General features: G+C 39.4%; 1 protein-coding gene across 4 annotated transcripts; it reads left to right on the top strand.

Annotated features, from left to right (window-relative positions):
* The first annotated feature begins 424 nt into the window (after nt 1–424).
* zc3h12b (zinc finger CCCH-type containing 12B) lies at nt 425–18648 on the top strand. Of its 4 annotated transcripts, none has more exons than XM_056260070.1 (7): nt 425–988; nt 11406–12295; nt 13313–13452; nt 14159–14393; nt 16275–16396; nt 16622–18448; nt 18481–18648. In XM_056260070.1, the coding sequence occupies exons 1-6, from the start codon at nt 797–799 to the stop codon at nt 18100–18102; spliced, it is 3060 nt and encodes a 1019-aa protein (XP_056116045.1). In that variant the 5' UTR covers nt 425–796; the 3' UTR covers nt 18103–18448; nt 18481–18648. The 4 variants fall into 4 exon arrangements, with proteins under 4 accessions (XP_056116045.1, XP_056116046.1, XP_056116047.1 ...); XM_056260071.1 differs by having other exon boundaries at nt 426–988; nt 16275–16381; XM_056260072.1 differs by lacking the exon at nt 425–988 and adding an exon at nt 9215–9414.
* The last annotated feature ends 4785 nt before the right edge of the window (nt 18649–23433 follow it).

Raw genomic sequence — 23433 nt, 5'->3', positions numbered from 1 at the left:
AAGGCAAAACATCAAAAAGAATCGACTCAGAATGATTCTTTTCACGAATCGGGTATCGCACTTCTGATTCAAAACAGACAACCGAAAATGCAAGGCAGGCGGGCTTGAAAGGTCAATTATTATAAGGGAAATGCATCGCTAAACAGACCTTTACTACTGAAAAGCGACATTTTAAAAAAAATCGACGTTGTCCCATAGCTACCGAGAATTGTAGTTAAACAGTTTAAAAGCATTCGTGGCGCGCTACTGCCCAGCATTCTTAGGCTGATACTTAATTATAACGGATTTAAAAACAACAACAACAACAACAGCTGAATATTGTATCAACCTGAACAATAAAGTCGGGTGTCTGACGGTCATATCGGACAGCGCTCAACGTGTCCGATATATTTTTACCCCGGTTGCTGCATTACCGGAGTCCCGTCCACCCACGTGCTTCAACGGAGGCAGCAGCACGCACTTTCTGCGGCTCTGCCCGTCCGAGCGCAGCGACAGGGGGCGTCCGACGTGTTGCCGAAGCGCAGGCGGTGGGTGCAGTCGGGGCCGCTGTAGGGAGGGAGGGAAGTGAGGAAGGGAGGGCGAGAGGAGAAGGAGGGATGGAGATGGATGATAGATGCTTATGTAGCGCGTCCCGTACGTTTGCCGTTATGCTCGGCCGCAGACAAACTTGCATCCTCCCGTGACTTTCTTTCTTTCCCCTGCTGCTCCACCACCCATGAAGCAGGACGCAGGGCGAATGCGTGCCACTGCCAGTGTTCCGGAACGCGTCGTGATCGCTTATTTATCCGTCTGATAAATGGTTTTGGAGCTCACCGCGCCCGCCGGTGCAGGCCCTGCGCTCCAGCGCTGCATCCCGCACATCCAGCGGGTTTTCCGGGTCAGAGTGAGCTGCAGCACCGCAGAGTCCAGCTGCAACATCCCCAACGCCGGCTCCAGTATCATCGTAAACATCGAGGACGGCAAGGAAGAAGACTGCACTAAAGCTAAAGTGAGTATGTGTGTGTGTGTGATTGCGTGTGTGTCGCAGGAGAGCCGCGCGAGCACGACCGACATCGCCATTCAAGCTCATTATTTCACAACATTTTCGGGTCTGTTTTTACTTTCATGGGCAAATGACGAACTTTGTTGATTGCTTACATGACTAAGTAAAATCACACTCATTGTAAATGTTTCAGGTGGGGCGAAATGATCTTTAAATCACGGCCAGACCTGATGCTCACGACTCACGTTTTACAGAGATTTACTGAGTTCAGTTTGACAGGCGGCGCGCAAATATGCACTCGTTGACTTTTGAAGCTATAGCCTACAAATGAGGACCTATCATAGACAGAATACTTTAAAAAAAATATTAATATAATCATATTTATTACTTTTGTCTTTAAACCTGATTCTCACACAAACCTGTTGACATTATTAGAGCCGAAGCAAAACATAATGTAGGCCTATGAGCTGCTCAAATAGTGTGGGCGCTTCAAAAATCCACAAGTAGATCTTTGACACTTTACATTTTATAGGCTAAACATTTGGCCCTCGCAAGAATATCCAAACATGTACTCTTATGCATCCCTAAAAAGGTGTATTTCTCTATTTACAGGCAGGTATTCAATAATAAACTTTTTTCTACTCTTTATCCACTGTAAGCATGAGGCATTACACTTGAAGGATGCTGGTCATGAGAAATTAGGTGTCCTTGCTTGGGCCAAACAGAGTCAAGTCAGGTATGGGTCCACACACACACACACACACACACACACACACACACACACACACACACACACACACACACACACACACACACACACACACACACACACACACACACACACACACACACACACACTTTTTTGGCATTGTGCATACATGTCAGTGTCACAGCATCGGTCTATTGCTGCTGCATTTGCCTGTGTTTGCGTTTTTGCATACACCTAAAGCATTAAAAAGTAAAGAATGCAGCTTCAGGTAAGAAGAGGCCTTCTGTCTGTGCATCTCTGTGTGAGTGAGTGCATGCTTTCACCTCCTGCTGACTATTTTGTCAAAATTGCACCATAAGATGCTGCCACCTACTGTCTTTAGACCGAGTGCCTGAGCTCGGAGCTGCACCGTGGGCCTTAAATGAGCTTCATCTAGCCATGAGCTCCAGCATAGAGACTCCACTTGTTGCTATGAGACAAACCAGCATAAACCTGTGTGTCTGCACTCGAGTGCATGGTGGCCTTGCTGATTGTACGCCTGTGTTGTGGAGGAGGTGAGGAGAAGAGAAGGGAAAAAGAGAAGGAAAACAAGGCAGAAATGAAAGGGGAAGAGCGAGGGAAGAAAAGGAGAAGGAAGGAGACTTTTAAGAGGAGGATGCATTCTGTTGTCCGGCTTGTGTTGTTTTGCTGCCGGCTGTTTGAGTCGCAGAGTATTGTGTGATTTTTAGGACATGAGATATGAGCTGTGCATGTGTTTACAAAAAAATGAAATTCGGTGGTCCACTCGTGCGGCTCACTAAAAGCTGCCCCCACATGATGGGCCACTTGTTTGTTCATGAGATGGCCATTCTGGCTCACTATGCTGCAGTTTCCCTCTGCAGTCAGTCAAGTGTTTGGCGTGAAAGAGTACGGAGCCTTCCTGTGTTTGTTCACCGGCTCTTTTATGTTTTAAATGAAGTCTTACCTTTGCAAAAGGCTATTTGTATCCAATCGCGGCTCTCTGGCTCTTTCTTACTGAGGAGCAGGCTTCTACCTTTTCACCCAAGGAGGAAAATTTCAGCTTTCTCCTTCTTTCTTCCTTGCGTTTTCATGTGCATCATGCACACAGACCTCTCCCTCCCACTCAGCAGCAGTTTCCCGATCAGTTCTTAAAGCTGGCCGGGTAATTTACAGAGAAAGCGTAAGTTTACGTCAGACACATCATAATGAACATGGGTGCGTGAATGAGCAGCTGATCTTTTTTTTTTCTCCCTTTTTTATTTAAAACGTTGTGTTTATTTGTACACTTTTGGCCACTTACCTCTATACCAGAATTAATCGGGTTTTCTTTGGGTTATTTCACTGATCTCAGAACAGTTTCTCAGTCTGCTGTGGTTGACTGCAAACACTGACTGCATGATGCAGATGATCTGCAGAACTTGATGCATACAAAACATGATGTTTTATCAATACAGATTCATATAATTATCTAAATGTTGTATTGTTTATGATTTATTTATTATTTTTGTTTAAATAGATTGAAATATATTAGTAATACATTTTAATATTTTATTTCTTATTCTATAAATGCATTATAACATATTTATAATGAATAATAACAGTAATGATAATTAATAACAGTAGTATTATTAATTAGTAGTATTATTATTATTCATTAATTAATAGTATTATTATTATCATTATCAGATGTTAAAAATAATTATTTATAATCTATTATTATTATTATTTAATAGTAGTAGTAGTTGTAGTAATAATATTAATAATAATTATTTATATTTAAATATATTAGTAATATATTTTAATATTGTATTTTTTTTTTTTGAGTGCCTCTGAACATCTTTATGATGAATAATAATAACAATAACAATTAATAATAATATTAGTAAAAATACCAATAGTGATTATTTATATTTAAATATATTAGTAATATATTTTTATATTAAATTTGTATTATATGACTGCCTTTTTGATCATTTTTTGATAATAATAAGTATGCATATGTTAAATATTATTATAATATCACATTGACCACAAACCTGTGGTATCACAGAAAATCTCCGAATATTTGTTTTAAGATTCAGAACAGTGGAAAGTATGAAGATGTTAACAAAAACGTATATCTACTATGTAAGGGTAAATTGAGTTCTCTACTGTCCTGTCCAGCTATAATACCATAATATGCAACTCTCTGTTCAAGCTATAGTGATTATTAAAAATCTTTCCGGTTTACTGCAGGCTATTTCACTGATCTCAGAACAGCTTCTCAGTCTGCTCTGGTGGTGCTGATCTCAGAACTGGGCCCGTGGCTTGCGAGCGCAGACGATGCGGTTCAGTGCCCAGGGGAACATGCTGCTGGAGTCAGCGTCACGACTCAGAACAGCAGCTATGTCACGCTGGGGAGGAAATTCTTCAATACGGCACATCTGCAGAGAGAGAGAGGGGGAAGATTGTATACGCTGTCAGTTTAAAGTGATATTATTCATCTCAAATGCAAACAAACACTCTCAACATCACTCTCTCTCTCTGTCGCATGTGCTAGGAGAGCTCCAGTTCTGCGCGTAGGTGTTTATTAGTGAAGCTAAGCATGCATGTGTGCTTCTTTATACGTGTATTTCGGCTTTGCCCATGAAGGAGTGTATGGTTTCTTTGAGCGGTGTAAATGTAATATGTGCACTGTGTGTTTGTGTGTGTGTGTGTGTGTTCCAGGCTTTCCCAGAGAACACTGCGTTGTGTTAGTCGTGACTGCTAAAAAGCAGTTAGCTGATGACAGGGCTGCGTTGCTAAGCAACCGGTGTCATGAGCGCAGAGGAGCCTCTCGTAGCTGGATGGTGCTATCGGTTTTCTCTCTACACACACATGCACACGCACACGCACACACTCTCAACCTACACATACACACATCCCTCTCACCCCACACAAAAACAAACAGAGATGCACACACATGCACACGCAGATTCACATATTCTCACTCACTTTACACACACACACACACACACACATATTAGACGATGCATATCAACCGTGATAGAACTGGATAGAATTATCAATATTTGCTTGTCAAAAATGTACTAGTTTAAGCTTTAGTTAAATAAGTTTTTGGAAACGGCAGAGAATTATGGCAGATGTGCAGGAATCTGCTGAAAGAAAAGGGAATGGTTTTCTGAAACTAAGTTAAACTTAATTACCACAGTGTCATTTCCCCTCAAGGAAGTTCAACCATAGCCACACACCACACCCAAAGTAACTTCTCTTTTTGTCATAATGAAATTGTTTACACACAATACTTAAAAGTCCCAGCATTTAAGCAACCCCCCCCCCCAGCAGCCTAACATATCTATATCTATATCCATATCTATATTCCATGACTCACAGCACATAATTTGGAGCAGCTTGTGACACAAGGGCACGTGCGTCATTGCGATTGTCTTCTATGAATATGCTCACCTTTATAATTTGGCTGACTTAAATAAAGATAAAATAATGAGTTAGCTGTATACAAACAGAAGAAGCTCAGAGCCAACTATATGTGTTAGATTTTACAAGAAGAAACATTAAAAAGGCTTTATGAAAAGCTTATTTGTATGGAAGCTTGTTTCTGCCACAGGATAAAAAAATTTAAAAGATAATTGCGATTTTTTTTTTTATCCCATAATTCTTAATGAGACTTTTTCTCAGTATTGTGATTTTATATCACACAATTCGGACTTTATAACTCGCAATTGCGAGTTTATATCTTGTAATTCTGACTTTATAACTCGCAATTGCATTTTTCTTTTTTGCATTTCTTAAAACTTACAAAATCAATGCCAAGGGGTAAATATAATTGAGAGTACAATTACATGTTATAAATTCAGAAGAGTATCATGCAAGTGACACAGTGAGATGGTTTTAAGAGCTTTGGAGTTGCTGGATGTACTGAGAGTGTCCAGGTAGGATTTAAGTTCCTTACAAAAAATAAAAAAGTAGGGCTTGGCACCCTGAAATTTACATTTGTGTAAAAAAAAATTCGCAAGAAAAATAAATAGGTTTATCAAAAAATATTGGTCCTTTACATCTTTTTTAAAGTTGTGCTGACCAAATAGAACATCTTTGTATGACAAAGAAAAACTCTGTAATGAAAAAGTGCGAACAAAGATACAGAAATCCTTCCAGAACAGACTTGTATATGTGCATTCCCAGAAGAGATGGGAAATAGATTCTTGTTCAGTATCACAAAAAGAACATTAAGTGTCAATATCAGGAAACATCTTTTTCAAGTAAAGCTTCACAGGATAAAAAAGATGGAGTAATTTGTAAGACACATCCCTAACCTTATTAGTTATTAAATATTTAGAAGACAAAGTCCACACTTTCTTCCATGGAATATTGACAAACTGGCCATTCCAGTACGACACAATGTAAGGAAGAGAGACAATCTCATTTTGAAATAGCTGTCTAATTCTTCTGTTCCGACTAGAAGAGTTAGATAAAAAACAGATATTTCCAATCATTGTATCATAGGGATGAACTACTGACATAGAAATCTGGGATCTAGCTGAGTAGTCTCTAAGAAGAGTTATTGCTCCATAAGGGATGGCATCCATTACAATAGCAAATTCTCGAGGAGTGACAGGTATATTGTACTTGTTCAAAAACTCTGAATATGAATACAGGTATCCATCAGAATTGATTAATTGAGAAGCCAAAATAAAATTATTTTTAACCCAGTTTGGGAAAAACAACGACTTATTTTTATAAGTAATATCACAGTTATTCCAAATAAAGTACCGGTGAGGACTAAAATTGTGTTTATAAATTAGGTGCCAGGCCAAAAGCGCTTGTTTATGAAAATTTGACAATTTAAGGGGCAATTTGGAGATGTTAGTTACATAACAAGAGAAAAGGGAGACCTCCCACCTTAGAGAAAACAAGACTAGGGAGAGTATTCCAGAAAGAATCAGGGTTTGTTAAGTACTGTTTTAACCAATTTATCTTGAAAGTATTATTTAAAGAAGTAAAATCTAGAAAGTTTAGACCACCACACTCATAATTATTAATAACCACATACTTTTTAACGTAATGCCTCTTATGCTTCCACAGGAAATCAAATAGCATTCTATCAATATCTGCACACGCAGCTTTATTCACATATAAGGAGAGAGCTGGGTAAGTCATTCTTGAGATACCCTCAGCTTTAGCAATAAGAGTTCGTCCTCTCAGAGATAAATCTCTCTGTAACCATGAATTGAATTTCCTTTTAGCTTTCCCAACAACTGGGTCAAAGTTCAGTCTGCATCTGACTTTATCATCCTTACATATGGATATACCCAGATAAGTCACCTGTGACTTAACTGGAATACCGTAAAGAGAGAGAGAAGGACAGGTTTTAACAGCTAACAGCTCACATTTATTAAGATTTAAGCTTAAACCGGAAGCTTTAGAGAAAAATTTAATGTGTTGGATTGCAATCGGAATCTGTAATTCATCCTTTAGAAACAGGGTAGTGTCGTCAGCTAGCTGACTAATAAGTATATGTTTGTTGGAAATAGTAATACCTTGCAGATGGCTACTCAGAAGAAAGGAGGAAAGAAGTTGTGCAGCCACAAGAAATAAATAAGGGGATATAGGGCAACCCTGACGAACTCCCCTTGACAATTGAAATCTAGGCGAGGTACCTGATTTAAGGTTGATGGAACAGTTGGCATTGTTATAAAGAGTTCTTATAAACTTCCAGAATGGATCACCAAACCCAAGCTTTTGGAGAGCTAGAAAAATAAACTCGTGTTCAAGAGAGTCAAAAGCTTTGTAAAAATCTAGAAAAAGAATAAAACTGCCATCATCAACTAATTCGCTATAGTCTAATAAATCTAGAACCAGTCGGATATTGTTTGCTATATGTCTTTTTGGCATAAATCCTGATTGAGTCTCATCAATAACTGAACTCAGAACACACTTAAGTCTTTTGGCCAAAGCCCAAGCTAATATTTTATAATCGTTATTAAGAAGACAAATAGGTCGCCAATGATCTATCAAAGTTGTATCTTTTTTAGGTTTAGGTATCAGAGTTAAAAGCCCTTGTGTTAAACTAGAAGGCAAAGTTTCTGACTGAATACTCTCCAAAAACATCTCTAGCAGGAACGGTGCTAATTCTTCAGCAAAGTGTTTATAAAACTCGGCCGTTAGGCCATCGGTTCCAGGAGATTTGTTATTTTTAAGGCCCTCAATCCCCTCAATTACCTCAGTGATAGTTATAGTTTTATCACAGGTAAGCTGCTCATCTTTAGATATAGATTTAACCTCCTTTAATGACTGAAAGAAAAGAGAGGCTGAGTCCTTACAGTAATTAGATTGATATAGTTTAGAATAAAAGTTGCTACAAAAAGAGGCAATTTCCTTAGAATTATCTGTCCAAATGCCATTAATTTGTAGCGAACCAATGGAAAGATTCCTAGAGTTGTGTTTTTCCATTCTAAAAAAATAAGCAGAGCTCTGTTCACCTTGTTCTAGCCATTTCCTCCTTGAACGAACATAGGAGCCTTCAGCTTTGTATTTATAAATATTGTCTAATTTAGATTGGAGCTCTGTAAGTTCTGTTAGAACAGTTTCCGATAAGCATCCCTGAATTTTGCTCTGAAGTGTTATGATCTTTGATATGACCTTCTCCTCTTCATTCCTTCTCTGTTTTGCCAAATTGCTGCTAAAATGTCTAATACACATTCCTACTTCATATTTTAACAATTCCCAATTTAGACCAAACATTTTTTCAGAAGAAGCTTTTACCCAGTAGTATCGAATCAGAAAGGAAATTCTTTTTTTCAATTCATCATGCTTAAGTAGAGATGAATTCAGTTTCCAGTAAGAGGCTCTAGAATTTGTATTTGAGTGCCCTGTGGAAAGAGGAATAGAAAGGAGAATAGTGTGATGATCTGTTAAAGGAGAGGGGAGAATACTAACCGAAACATTATAATCTTTGAAAGAGTTTTCGCAATTGCATTTATATCTCACAATTCTGACCTTTTTTTTCGCAATTGCGATTTAACAATATTCTAAATATAGAAATTAATTTTAGATTTATAATATTAATTTTTAGGTGTATACATTGGGTGTTTATAAAAGATAGGTGCCTTTGAAATTTTAGGATGGGGTCCCTCACACGAGGGTGATGACTGATCATATATTGATGATGGTCCATGGCATTTAAATGATTGTAAACCCCTGCTAGGGACGGGTATGCGATGCGATGCATCAGCTTTTCTCCACGCATACAGTGTATGCAGCTCGCACATGCGCCTTGATTTTTTGTTTTTTTGTTGCACAAATTAGTTTGAATGCGTCCATATCCGAATTACCGTAATTACCAGATACCGATCTATAAAAAGTGTTCACTTGACTCTTGTAAATTTGGCTTGTACCACGTGGCCGCTGTACCACCTACCGCTGCAGATTAATTTTTGTCGTTGAAAGTGTGGCAATAGATAGAACCGTTTAATTCCGAGTCCGAGCGAGGACGTGAACAGGACAGGACAGGTCCGAGTAGAATGTCACGGGTTGTCGTTTGTCACTTTTCCTCTAGTAATTACGGTAATTACGGCATGGCTTGAACGCTGCATTTGCCCACAAGGTGGCAACACTGGTCCGGTCCGTTGTTTCAAAGTCGGGAATGAAACGGGGGAGACAGAATAAGAACAGCACAAACGACTGAAGACGGCAACAACAATAGACTCCCGCGTTGACGAGAGCCGGTGTAAGTGATACCCCACAATTCTAGTTTAAACGAGCACAAAGACATTTTTATCGCTCATAAGATTTGGAGAGAAATATCGCAGACACTAGAAAAGGATGCCTCTTTGTAATGCGCATGTGTCGAGCACTGTATTCGCGCAGTGTAACGTTACTTAGAAAAGCTGCTTCTGATTGAGAGAGAAAAAAAAACAACCGACGTACACTTTGGGCTCATGATCCGTAAGATATCTTTCTAATATACTGTTCAGAATCAGTTTTTTTTTTTTATGAACAGGAAGTTTGAAGAGCAGCGTTTTTTTTATAGGAACCATTATAAATAGCTTAACGCACCCTTGCTGATTACAAGTAGCAGTCTATTAAAATTATATAGGCTATTATTAAAAGGCTATTATTAAAATAATTACCGGAACTGTATATGTTAAGCATTAATAATCACTGGCAAAACAAACTTATGTCTGCCATGTAGGAAGGTAAATTGTTTCTGTAACGTCCTGTCCATCTATAACTTACTGTTGTAATTTAGATTTCACTGTCATTTCAAGCTTTGGTAATTATATATATATATATATATATATATATATATATATATATATATATATATATATATAAACAATGAACATTCAGTGTTTGTTTGGTGAGCTGAGACGTGTGAGAGAAGCAAGGTGTTACTGCATCCTTTGAATCATAGTCAATGTATAGTTAGATTTTTTTCTGTCAGTGAAAGAAATGAGAGCAAATAGGTGGAATAAATAATTAAGATTATAACTGATGATAGGCCATCTCTGTCGTCTTTTATTATAATTAAATATAAATTAATGTTTTATTTATAAAAAAAAGAAGAGTTCTCAGCTTGGTTTGGATGTTTAGCTAAAAATTTTTTTAAATGGGCATGAAGTTTTTAGTTTTAGATTTTATTAAAAGGATCCCCATTAGCTACAGCCGTGCTGCAGCTATTCTTCCTGGGGTCCTGAAAAATATGTACATTTAAAAATACAACAAATAAATGGAAAAGGTGAATACACAAACACATACACATATACACATACATATACACATGTATATATACACATATCAACGTACATATGTACCCTCATACGGGCATGAAATATACACATATATAAAAACACATTCTACACATACACCTATAAACATACCTACACATGACATGTACATACATATTCCCACACATATATAAATAAATATAAACAGTCAGATATATTATTTTGATAGATGCTGTTTTACATATAATTTAAATTTATTGACATTATTAGTAAGCATGATATGTTTTGGCAGTTTATTCCATTCCTTCATACCTCTGAACACAACAGTGTTTTTTATGGCATTTGTTCTTACTATGGGTAAGGTGAAGTTACCTTTAGTTGCATGTCTGGTACTGTACTGATGATTGTCTACACTAAAAGAAAGATGCTTGAACAAAACAGAAGGAAATTTTGAGATAGAAATATTTCTTATGAAAATTAACAGTGAATACAACAGTCTATCTTCGACCAACAACCAATTAAGATCTTTGTGCATTAATATAATATTTCTCCTATAGCTGCACCTAAGTGCTACAAGAGCAGCTCTATTCTGTATAAGTTGTAATTTATTCATATATTCACCAGTGGCATTTGACCAAACTGCTGGGCAATAGTCGAGATATGTCAATATTAGTGCTTTCATCGCATAATTCATAATATTTGAAGTTAAAAAATTTGCATGTCTTCTCATAATAGATATACCTCTTCCCATTTTTGCAATAATATTACTAATATGTTTTTTCCATGATAATCTAGAGTCAACTATTACACCCAGCAGTCTGGTCTCATGCACCTGTTCAATAATTGCGTTATTAATTTTAATATTAATTACAGGATTTTGATTAATGTTGGCCCACATAAAGTATTTGAATGTACATTCTAATAATAATGAATAATAATGGCTTAATACCAAGGCAAATGATCTATCCATAATCTTTTCTCTTTCTCTCAGGAGTACATTGTGTCGCTGATCAGTCCTGTTCATAAACACCGTGAGCGTTTGACTCTTTGGCTGCAGCGGCGACTGCATGCCCTACGCACAGCTATTGAGTACGAGAGCTGCGCCGTGGTGCAGGTGAGGGACCATGCACTGGAGCTTCAGGGAGGTCATGCGCAGGTAACAGCTGCGTGCGCTATGCTGCAGCGCCTGAAGATGGAGCACCGCGGCTGCCGCGACCCCCAGCCCTCGCCGGCTGCTGCTGGCCACGACTCTCCAGAAGAAGAGGAGGAGGAGGATGAAGCTGGGGAAGAGGGGACCAGTTCGGAGAGCGAAGGAGAGGGGCGGTCGCGGAGCGGGAGTTCTGGAGGAGGAGTCAGCACAGCGGGCTCAGGAGATGGAACGACGGGTAGGAGGCGGGACCCGCTCGTAGCAACCAAACCTCACCGGCAGCTGTGCCGCTCATCTTGTTTGGACCGTCCCAGCTTCAGCCAGAGCAGCACCTTGCAGGAGCTACGCTCGGATGACACCCGCACTGACCCCTCCCAGAGAGCCCTTGCTCCGCCCGTCTCAGCCCAAATGCCCTTACGTCAAACCAGCGACCGAGATTACCAATCCAAAATGGACTTCGCTCTAAAACTGGGCTACTCCGGAGAGCAGGTGGAGTCTGTGCTGGGTAAACTGGGAGCCAGCGCGCTAATCAATGATTTATTGGCCGAGCTGGTGCGGCTTGGGAATAAAGGAGATCCAGAGAGCCAGGCAGCAGTGGGCACTGCCAGTTTAGCACCACGGGTGGTGGGAGCCAAAGAAGCCGTAAGCCCCGAGGCATCACTGGAAGAAGACTCATCAGACATGTATGAGAACCTCAGACCAATTGTGATAGATGGATCCAATGTTGCCATGAGGTAAATTCTAATGAGAACCAAACTCATGTTTCTGCTTGTTTGAAAACAAACAATTTCTGTAATTGCTGACAACACCTGCATATGTATGCTTTTTCGTTCATTTTGAAAGTAAATGGTCAATTTTAGGGATGTACAGATTTAAAAAATCTGTCTGATACTGAATTATTTTTGGTCTAATAACCAATAGATGTTATCTAATGGCTGATATTAAAGTGATAAATGATTAAAAACAAAAAGCTAGCATCTTAAATCAGTTGTTTTAAATGCGAATTTGTGAATTTAAGCATCACAACATAATAATGCACAATATGAAAAAATGGATATAATTTTGAGACAGATACCAATGAATTACAAAATCTCTAATATTGCATGATAACCAATTTTTTACTGATATATCGGGCATCCGAAGTCAATTTTGATTTCATGTTGACTTTGAAGGGATAGTTACCCAAAAATGACAATTTTGTCATCATTTACTTACTCTCATGTCATTTCAAACTTGTTTGCATTTCTTTCTTCTGTGGAATGTAAAAAAAATATATTTTGAAGTATGCTAGTAACCAGACAGTTTTGGTTCCACTTTGACTTCCATTGTATTTTTTCTCCAAATAATGGAAGTCAATTGGAACCAAAACGGTTTGTTTACTAACATTCTTCAAAATATCTTCTTTTGTGTTCCGCAGATGAAAGAAATGCATACAGGTTTGGAACGAGATGAGGGTGAGTAAATTATGACAGAATTTCATTTTTGTGTGGACTATCCCTTTAAGGCACTGGACTGTTAACACGTTGATGAGAGAATTAGTCACAACCTGGGAAACTGAACTAGAGAGTCACCAGATTCTCACTATTGTTGTTTACTTCTGAAATGTATGTTGTTGCAGGATGTCTTTTGGAGAAATTATCTTGAAGTTCCTGTTTTGAAATGCTTTTAGTATTGAGGAATGTTCAATCAGTGAGTGAATTGAGTGTATGTCTGCATGCCTGTAATTTGATGTTGGAAATATTATTTTGTAGCCATGGAAACAAAGAGGTGTTCTCATGCCTGGGCATTCAACTGGCTGTTGATTGGTTCCTGGAGAAGGGCCACAAAGACATCACAGTTTTCGTCCCAGCATGGAGGAAAGAACAGTCAAGACCTGATGCACCAATCAAAGGTACCACAGAAGTGAAAGGAACCTGCGGAAAATAATGTTCCTATGACGAGTTAACACTTCCCAGAAGTGCGAGTATGTGTGAATATACAGTCTAAAAATCTGAGATCACCAGTTTAAATGCTTTAATTTCTTGTTTTCTAGTTTCATATGTTTTTAATATATTTTAATTTAGATAATATAAGTTTAATTGAAAGTAAATTTCAGAATGTATTAATATTGTTCGTCCTTGTTTTCCTGCTGCTGTCTCCAGAAGTTTGTTTTTAAAACCCGATGATCATGTTTTCAAGCATGATTTGAGAAGGATCCACATAGCATCTTGTGCTTTGAGACAAAAAATTTGTACCTTTTTTTGGTGCAAAATTCACAGATTTGCATATTTCATTAGTGACCTAGAAATATTCTTAATCATTTTATTTCATAATATCTATTTGTATCAAATGTTTCAAAATCCTAAAACATTGTTTGTTTTCAGGTTTTAAATTAGATTATACTTTTGACCCCTACTGTGTGTTGTTAGATACAGTGAACCTTTTCAGCGTGTGTTACCATCAAGAGACATTTTTATTTGCCTGTATGAATGTCTCTGAAGAGATGCCATGTGTCCAGTGAGATCGCCCATCTGTGCTGTGATGTTTATTCAAGTTTGCGTATGTCTGTGCATGAGGTCACAGGAAGTGATGATGTGTGATGTCACCCTCATCCTCAGATCAGGAGATCCTACGGAAATTAGAGAAGGAAAAGATCCTCGTCTTCACACCGTCTCGCAGAGTTCAAGGCCGGCGAGTGGTTTGCTACGATGACCGTTTTATTGTCAAGCTGGCCTGCGACTCGGACGGGATCATCGTGTCCAACGATAACTACAGAGACCTGCAGAATGAGAAACCGGAGTGGAAGAAATTTATTGAGGACCGACTCCTTATGTACAGCTTCGTCAATGACAAGTATGCTCGCCCACAGTTACCTTGGTGACGGGGTTTTCTCTCTCTCACTCATTTGCGTCTTTTGCTTTCCACCCTCGCACCCGTATGGCGTTCCTCTTTCTCTCTCTCTCTGTTTTTTTCTTCTTTAATTTTTATTGCTCTGTCACTTTTCAACTCTCAAGTCTCTTGTTCTATTTTATAAATAAGCTTGAATTCATTTCCTGATTTATTTGCTTAAGTTTTATTTTCAGTGATTAGGAATGAGGTCCCATGATTAGGCCTGTTGAGATTATGTAATTGCTTGTTCCCAATTATGTGTTTAAAGCCACACATTGCTTGCCCAAAAAAGTCATTTTAAATTTATGTAGAAATTACATGAATGTGCATTTTTATGTCTCTCTTTCGGATGCAGTAGTGCAGTGTAACTCCTGTTTCACACTGGATGCTCAAGCAGTGCGGAGGCAGCGCAGAGGCTGTGCGTATGCAGAGCGGGAGCAGCACGTGCCCATTGTGCTTTCACACTGGCCGGGTTTGTCGCGCTGAGCTGAACGGTGGCTTGTGTACTGCAAATACAGACGAGTATCGTCCATTCTGTCACCTTTTCCGGGGTGTTCTTCTCCGAACTCTGTCTGACATGTGCTTTGATTTATGATAGGCAGCATACCCTGCTGCGATGCGACCGTGTTTCCCTCTGTCCCACACACACATGCATATAGTATGCTGTATATAGGTAGTTTACTTGATAAAAGTAATCTTAATATTAAGATATACCTCCTAGTTAAATAAAAAATTAAAACTACCTCTAGTTTTAATCATTTAAATAGGCCTTTGAAGTTTGGGTATTTCATTTTTTCACAGCGCTGAATGTCATATGGTAATAGTGAAACACGAAACACCTCACTTACATGATTTTATGGTAAAGTTATTTATGTTAATCAGGTCAATGTTGATCAAGAACAATGCACCATGGTTTTAATTCAGCGTGATCAGCGCAGCAGAAATAGACTCTGCGCCGAAACGATCGTAGCACTGCCGATTCTGCTATGCTCCAGCGACATGCTGCCTCTGCGTGTGGCGTGAATTTTCTAACCTGTTAACATGGGTGTTGAAAAAATATGCTCTGTTTACACTTGCGGTGTGAAACCGACCTAAACCATCTGCAGTGCCTGGTTAGTACCTGGGTGGGAGACCTCCTGGGAAAACTAGGTTGCTGCTGGAAGAGGTGTTAGTGAGGCTAGCAGGGGGTGCTCACCCTGTGGTCTGTGTGGGTCCTAACGCCCCAGGACAGTGGTGGGGACACTATACTGTCAAAGAGCACCGTCCTTTCGATGAGACGTTAAACCGAGGTTCTGACTCTCTGTGGTCATTAAAAATCCCAGGACGTCCTTCGGAAAAAGAGTAGGGGTGTAACCCCGGCATCCTGGCCAAATTTGCCCATTGGCCTCTGTCCATCATGACCTCCTAATCATCCCCAAATATACTGATTGGGTTCATCACTCTTGTCTCCTCGCCACCAATAAGCTTGTGTGCGGTGGGCATTCTGCCGCAATATGGCTGCCGTCGCATCATCCAGGTCGATACTGCACATTGGTAGTGGTTGAGGATATTCCCCCTTCCATGTGTAAAGCGTTTTGAGTACCCAGAAAATCGCTATATAAATGTAACAAATTATTATTATTATTGTGAATGCAGAGTACTCCAGTTTAAGTTTATTTTAATATTTGTACAATGGCGTCAAGTAATAAAGAATTTAAGTCAAAAATATGACCCTACTTTTATACAATAATCTTTATAAAACCTCATATTTATAATATTAGCAATATTGTTTAATAAAAGAGTTTTAAGATTTAAATCATTCATATCATAGTTGTGCTTATTTTTGTCTGTTGGCTTGTTTTGTAGGTTTATGCCTCCTGATGATCCTTTAGGCAGACACGGACCCAGTCTGGAAAATTTTCTCCGCAAACGACCAGTGGTTCCAGAGCACAAGAAGCAGCCGTGTCCTTATGGTCAGTACAGCAAAAGTAGGGAATTAATTTATGTCTTTATTTCAAAACATCACAGCATATTAAAAACATAAATAAATATATTAGATACATTTTTCATGCAGGTTATTGTCATGCTATGGAATTTCCAGTTGGAATAAAACAATTTTTTTCAGTATACTGTGATTAAAAATATATATATCTGTGTTTTAAAAAACAGAAGTAAAAATTTTGGCTCAACCGCCACTATTGATTTTATTACAGGTAAGAAGTGCACGTACGGCCATAAGTGCAAGTACTACCACCCAGAAAGAGCCAACCAACCACTACGGGCTGTTGCAGACGAGCTCAGAGCCTTCGCCAAACTCTCCGCTGTAAAAACAATGAGCGAGGGGGCACTTGCAAAATGTGGGACCTCTGGTTCTGCTGCCAAGGGAGACAATAGCTCAGAGGCAAAGCGAGTGGCACCCAAACGCCAATCTGACCCCAGTATCCGGTCGGTTGCGTGTGAGCAGGAAGAGAGACTTTGTCCAATGCGGAAGGCCGAGGCCAGTTCAGTACCATCTTTAGTGTCAGCGCTTAGCGTTCCAACTATGCCATTGACAAAAAGTCATGCAGCGGGCGCTCTGAACACTCGTTCCGCGAGCAGCCCTGTTCCAGGGTCTCTGCACTTTACCCACAGCTCACTTGAGCATGCGGGCAGCATCCAATATCCCCCCATCCTAGTCACCAATAGCCAGGGCGCATCTGTGGCTTATGGTGAGCCGTTTCCCAAGTACGACTCTGTGGTAAGCGACCACGGCTACTATTCCATGCTCAGTGACTTTTCCACCATGAGCCTCCAAGACAGTTTCTGCAGTCTTGAGCAGTCAGATCCTGTAGGGGTGGGTGGAGGATATCCTGGCAGAGCTCCAGGTATGTGCCCAGAACCCAGCCGAAGCCATTCGTCGGACTCCTTCTCGTCCTACAGTGGAGAGATGTACCTCAACTCATTGGAGGGCAGCCTGGACGACAGCATGAAAGGGCCACCTTCGCAGACTCAGAACCAATGTTCGGCACAAACACGCCTTCAAGCCTTTTCTCACGGTTTCCACCATGAGGCCTTGACGCGTGTGCAGAGCTACGGAACGGATGAACCCAAACCGGGTCCTCGGAAGCAATCCTCCGCCCACCTTGCACCTCACTCCCAACACCAGGTTGTCAGTGCTCGTTCCAGCTGCCCAGGAGACTACCCTCCTCTCACCCAGAATGTGTTGCCTTCCGTCAACCCTTCGCAGCAGGGTCGATCCTTAGGTATGACTCGCATGGACAGCATCTCTGACTCGCGGCTCTACGAGAGCAACCCACTGCGCCAACGCAGACCGCCTCTTTGTCGAGAGCAGCATGCCAGCTGGGACCCTTTGCCATGCAGTAACGAACCCTACGGCTACGGATGCTATGGTTTAACGGGAGGACTCATGCCTTGTTGTGAGAGGGTGATGGTCCGCAGCATGCCCGAGAAGATGGAGCAGATCTGGAGGTCACCGTGGGATAGCGTGCCGCCTCCACAGCCCACCACTCGTGGGCTAGTGGGGGAACTCCAAGAGCGGCACCCTATTCCAGAACACCAGTTTCAAACCTACCGAAACCTCTGTAACATCTTCCCGGCGTATGTGGTCCATTCAGTCATGGAGAAGAACCCTCACATGACCGATCCCCAGCAGCTGGCTGCCGTCATCGTCACTAAACTGCGCTCTTGCCACTAAGCACATCACAAGAGGCTGCTAACAACAGCACCACATGATATATTGATATCCTAGTGGATGAGAAATTGGACACCTCAAGTGTTTTGTGTTTTTGTTTAGCTCTTAAGAAACAGCCATCCCCCATACGTAATTCTGATTGGATTGGATCCATTCGAAGGTTGGCTAGCATGATAGCATTGATGCTGCATCGGTTGTTATGTCATCTGTTAAGCCATATGGGAGCCTGGATCTTGTACCTGATAAGTTTAGCATAGAAAAGTGAGATCCCTCAACAAAACAAAAGTCTTCTGCAAAGTCCTGATTTCTCCACCATTCAGCTCCTGAGATGGGCCAAAAGGTTCTTGAGGTTTAGGGTGGCCTGGAAAATTGTTCATAAAGCCGACTCGAAAGTGTATCCACATTGAAAGAGCAACTCTGCCTGCCAGTTCGATGGCAGATCTTGAGAATGTGTTATTTTGTGGGTTATGATAACATTTATCCTTTGAAAAGGAATTACATGAGAGAAATCTCTTTAGTAAAACCGATCAGAAATGATCCTGCACAATATGAATAGTATTGTGTATGTATATGTGTATTCACTTGCATTTGCGTGTAAATATGACGTGACGCTGTGGTGTTTTATTTGGTGTGCGTGATGACTTGATGTGTGATTTCGGAAAGAGGAATGAACGCTTGCGTACCTCAAAGCATGAACCTTTGAACTTTTATGGCCTTACTTCGGAGTGACCTCACCACACGTTAATGTGATTAGCGCTTAATAGTTGTGGAGGTCACATTTGTTTTATAAAAGCAAGCACTGGGACAGAGAGGTTTAGATTCTGCCATGCTGCAGTTTTAATTTTAATTGGCTGGGCTGTAACTGCAAATGTGCCCTGCAACGTCTATTCGTGCCCATGCACAGATGTGTATTTACCAAGCCATTTTAAAAGACTGAGCCAAAAAGATTTTCTGATCGGAAAGCACTAGGTACATTTAGTTGGAGAAGTTATCCATATGTATTTCCTTAATGTTGTTGTTGTACTGTAGATTTAAAGAGAGATGTTTGAGTATTTGGTAAGCATGGGCTTCAGTAAATCTCTCCCAGAAAGCATGTTAGCACTATGCTAGACAGAGAGCGCCGCTCACGTTTGACTTGATAGTCAATAACTATGTTCAAGTATTCACAAACTGGGGAGGAGAATGAGTCTCTTCGGCAAAATGCTCTTGTGCAGCATCTATTTCCTGATTGATGCTGAGAGACCACCCCTTTTCATCTGCTCGCCCTGTAAATTAACATATCTTCAGGAGAGCGTGAATGTTATCAGTCCAGAGATGCTCTGGGTGTTTTCAAAAAGACTTAAATTGCTCCTTCGTTTTTTTTTTCATGAGCACAGGTGTAGCCCCGTGGGGCCCCGTTACTGCTCGTGGGAAGGTGTGACACACTGCCTACCTGTCTCTTCCTGTGCGACACACACAAGGAACACCAGGCTGTTGTTGGGTTGTTTCTGACATTTGGCTGACAGTTTGCTTGCTGCCTCTCGACCGCACCCGACCCTCCTTTGACTTGTACTCAAAACCCATCCTCTCAGCTCTCTAATACGAACACACAGTTTACCTTCCTCTTAGTTTTTGTTTTTCAACAAGGTTCTTTCAGAAGGCCATTATTAAATTTTTAAATAAGAGGCTTTTCTAAATTAATATTTTTAAATGTAATTGTTTTTGGCCAGAAACATATTTATGCAAGTACATAAATGTAGACACTAATGCTTGGTCAATGCATTGCAAGCGCTCATGACTTCATGCCGTTTTTTTGGTTAATAGCAACACAAGAAGTCCTTCACTAGTGATTGAGCTGTGATATCAAAGGCAGTAGATGATACAGTATTCCTTCTCATGCTTTTAAGTACCTCCAGAAAAGTATTTACAAAACATCTATTTTAGAAATAATTTTTTGTTATTTTATGCTCTCATATTGTGAGTTTACTATTGTCCTCTGTAGTACCCCTTGTGGCAGAATTGTGTTAGGAATTGACACCTATCAGGATTTCAAGACATTGCATTCTAAAATAAGTGTTGCGGTGTGGTCATATCTATAATCTATTACTTTTTTTTATTTTTTTGGGGGTGATTCAGTAATTTCGATTGTAATCCAGGGATTTCCAGTGAGGGCACAGTTTTCGCAATGGGTTCAAGTTGTTCAATAGACAATGAACCTTTTTTGCCCACAAAATTTCGCTAATGTCACCACGTCATTAGCATCATTGATGTATTTACATCAGGTATGTTTCAGGCCTAATTATATATATATATAAAAATTTTTTTAAATGGAAGTGTTTTTACGGTTGGGTCTCCTCTTCCCCTTCTCTGAACCTTGGAGCAAAAAAATCCTGAAGAATATTGTTTCTAGAGCAAACTAGAAACTTTTTTTTTTTGTAAATGAAGACATAAGACATTGCTGTCCGCTGCTTATGCTCCAAGGTTCAGACCCCCATGCAGTTGAGCAGCAAGCTACCACACATCAAATGTCCAGAAACGACCTTTTGCTTGTTGATACAAATTGTATCTATTTCATGATTGTAAAAAAATATATATTTCTGAGCTGTACAGTATCACTTATATGAGTATATATATCTATATATATTTAAAAAAAAAGAAAAAAAGCTTAGTTTTGTTTAAAAAAAAAAAAGGAAAAAGAAATATAATGCCATAATGTCAGTGATACCGTGTGTCACTCGAGTAGCCCATAGAGATGGCTTATTTCCTGCCGGGCAGACCACTACAGACAGGGATCTCTCTCTATCTCTCCCTCTCCTTTTCATTTCTTTCTGTCCTCTCATACCTCCCTCACTTTTCCATGCCTCGGAATTTGCTGTTTGATGATTATTTTTGAAAATGATAGTTTACCTCAGTGGAGCTGAACTTAATTTCTGTTTGACTGAAGGATTTTTAGGGCGTGGCTTTATATATCATCATTTAGTCTCTCTCTCTCTCTCTCTCTCTCTCTGTTAAAGGTATAGATTCAGGAGAGAGACATTCTGACACAATCAGTGTGCTCCTAATATATTTTTCCTCTTTGTAAATATTGAAAATTATTGTCATACCTCTTGTATTTGCACAGTATTAGTGCATTTCATTTACATAGACACTACCAGCTTATTCGAGCAGGATCTGTCTCTCATACACACTTAGACTCTATAGGTTGCCTTGACAACCACAGTCAGCTGATCACATGCTAGCATTAGTACTGATATAACTAATGTAAAATGTTGACTATTGTGTGCGCACTAGTGTGAATTTATGGTAAATTCACCAGTTTCACCTGTAACATAGCTTACCTTCTACAATGAAGACATGGAGGTGCCATTCCAGGTTAAAGATGAAACTTTAATTGGATGGAATTTGCACAATAATGTTTTTATTTTTATTTTTTAATTTAGCAAATAGGTGAGTTTGAGCAACTGAAGTTGATGCCACATGCACACACATTCTCTCACGAGTGAAATGAGCTTTATCTGAGTCTCCTACTGAAAGATGTCCACACTAACACATGAACATGCGCACCTCGTAATCTGCCTTACAGTTGAACTATTTTGGTTTGTGAGAGTCGAGCACACACTGACTGTACACCACCGAGCATTGCGCTTCTTGCTTGTCTTTTTATTCTCATAAACGGAAGCGCTAATGAGAAGACGAGGTTTTTTTGCCTTCAGCTCTTAATCTCTATTGGCGTCTGAATGGACAACCTGATTTTACTGCACGAACTGCAAGTTTTTATGATTAGGTTTGATGAGAATGTCCAAGAAGAACCTACAGGACAAATGGATATACCCCAAGGAAAAAAGTAAAAAATGGGCATTTCCAACTATCAGAACAGATGGTTTGGAGATCTGATGAATTCTGTACATTTACATGTATGTTTTCAATATTGAATTACACCAGCTATAACTCGCTCACACACACTCTCACCAACAGATTGATTCTCAGGAACTAACTGATGTATTATTATTATTTCTGCTCCTTTATGAAAGACATTATACTTGATGTTTGCTCTTATAAAATTGCGGCGATTTGTGAAGTAGTGTGGATGATCTTGAAAACGTGTTCTTAAATTCGAGGTTTGCTGTTTATTTAACATCCCTCCCCCCTGTATTGTAGGTTTTTCGCGCCTTCGCAGGTTGACCGAGTGGTTTGACACTTTTGAGTCTCGTGCTGTGATGATGACATACAAAAGTATGTTTTACTCTCTACTGAATGAAACATGTTGCTTTAAACTTGTTTTCAATAAAAACAAGAACCAAAAAAAGAGAACGAAAAAAAAAAAAAAGAAGAAAGCGAAATAGTGTGGGAAAACTTTATAACGCTTTGGGTCTGTGTACTCAAACAAAATGTAAGTCTCAATGACAAAAGGTGTTTGTTCCTCTCAATAAAGCCAGACTCTATTTGGTTAACTGTTATCATGCCTGTTTTCCTATTGGTTGTGTGTTTGACTTACTTTAGAATGAAGAAATACTGACAAAGTTAGATAGTAATATTGCAAAACACCACAGTAAGACACTATTATTGAGTTAGAACAGACATAAAAAAAATCTATCCACACCTAGATCCACATTTCAATTTTAGAAATGTATTGCTTTAGATACAAAATATCAAACCAAGTGGCAAACAAATTATGCTAGTTTTTCTCAGAAAAGCTTTTCTGAGCCACTTTATCAGTTATTTTTTTAATCAGTTTGTCTATTGGTCACCTTTCATCGATTTTTGAAGTCAATTCCTCTCAAGTTCACATAGGAGTCCTCGCAAAATAACCACCTATTAGTTCATTATATTGACAATAAACACAGAAAGTGTCCCAGTGTTTATTTTGATAAATTATATTGTTTTTTATTCTCCAACAAACAACTTTCATTCAACATTTTTGAACATATCCTCACAGATGCTACCTTTATTTAATCAAAAATACATTGAAAGTAATGATATATTTCAAAAAATGTATACATTTTAAAATGTAATTTATTCCTGTGATGGTAAAGCATTTCTCCGTTGTGCTGCTTAATACTTTTTGGAAATGGTCCATAAACTTTCTTTACTGTCACTTTTGATCAATTAACTGCATCCTTGCTGAATAAAAAGTATTTAATTTCTTCATCTTTTTTTTTAAGTTATAATAACCACAATCTTTTGAACAGTAGTGTGCATTTTCAAGTGGCTCAAGTGTCCAAATACGTTTTGGGGCAAAAATAAGATAACCCAATTGTGCTGCATACTGATTACCACAGTGTAATGCAAGTCTATGCAAATAAGCTGATGTTTAGGATGTGTAGTCAGTCATAATGGAAGCCAATTCCATGGAGG

Source organism: Rhinichthys klamathensis, unplaced genomic scaffold, assembly GCF_029890125.1.
Source record: "Rhinichthys klamathensis goyatoka isolate OS25496 unplaced genomic scaffold, OSU_Roscu_1.1 h1tg000172l_1, whole genome shotgun sequence".
NCBI lineage: Eukaryota > Metazoa > Chordata > Actinopteri > Cypriniformes > Leuciscidae > Rhinichthys > Rhinichthys klamathensis.
The sequence above is the reverse complement of the archived record's forward strand: the minus strand, read 5'-3'. Positions and strand labels throughout refer to the sequence as shown.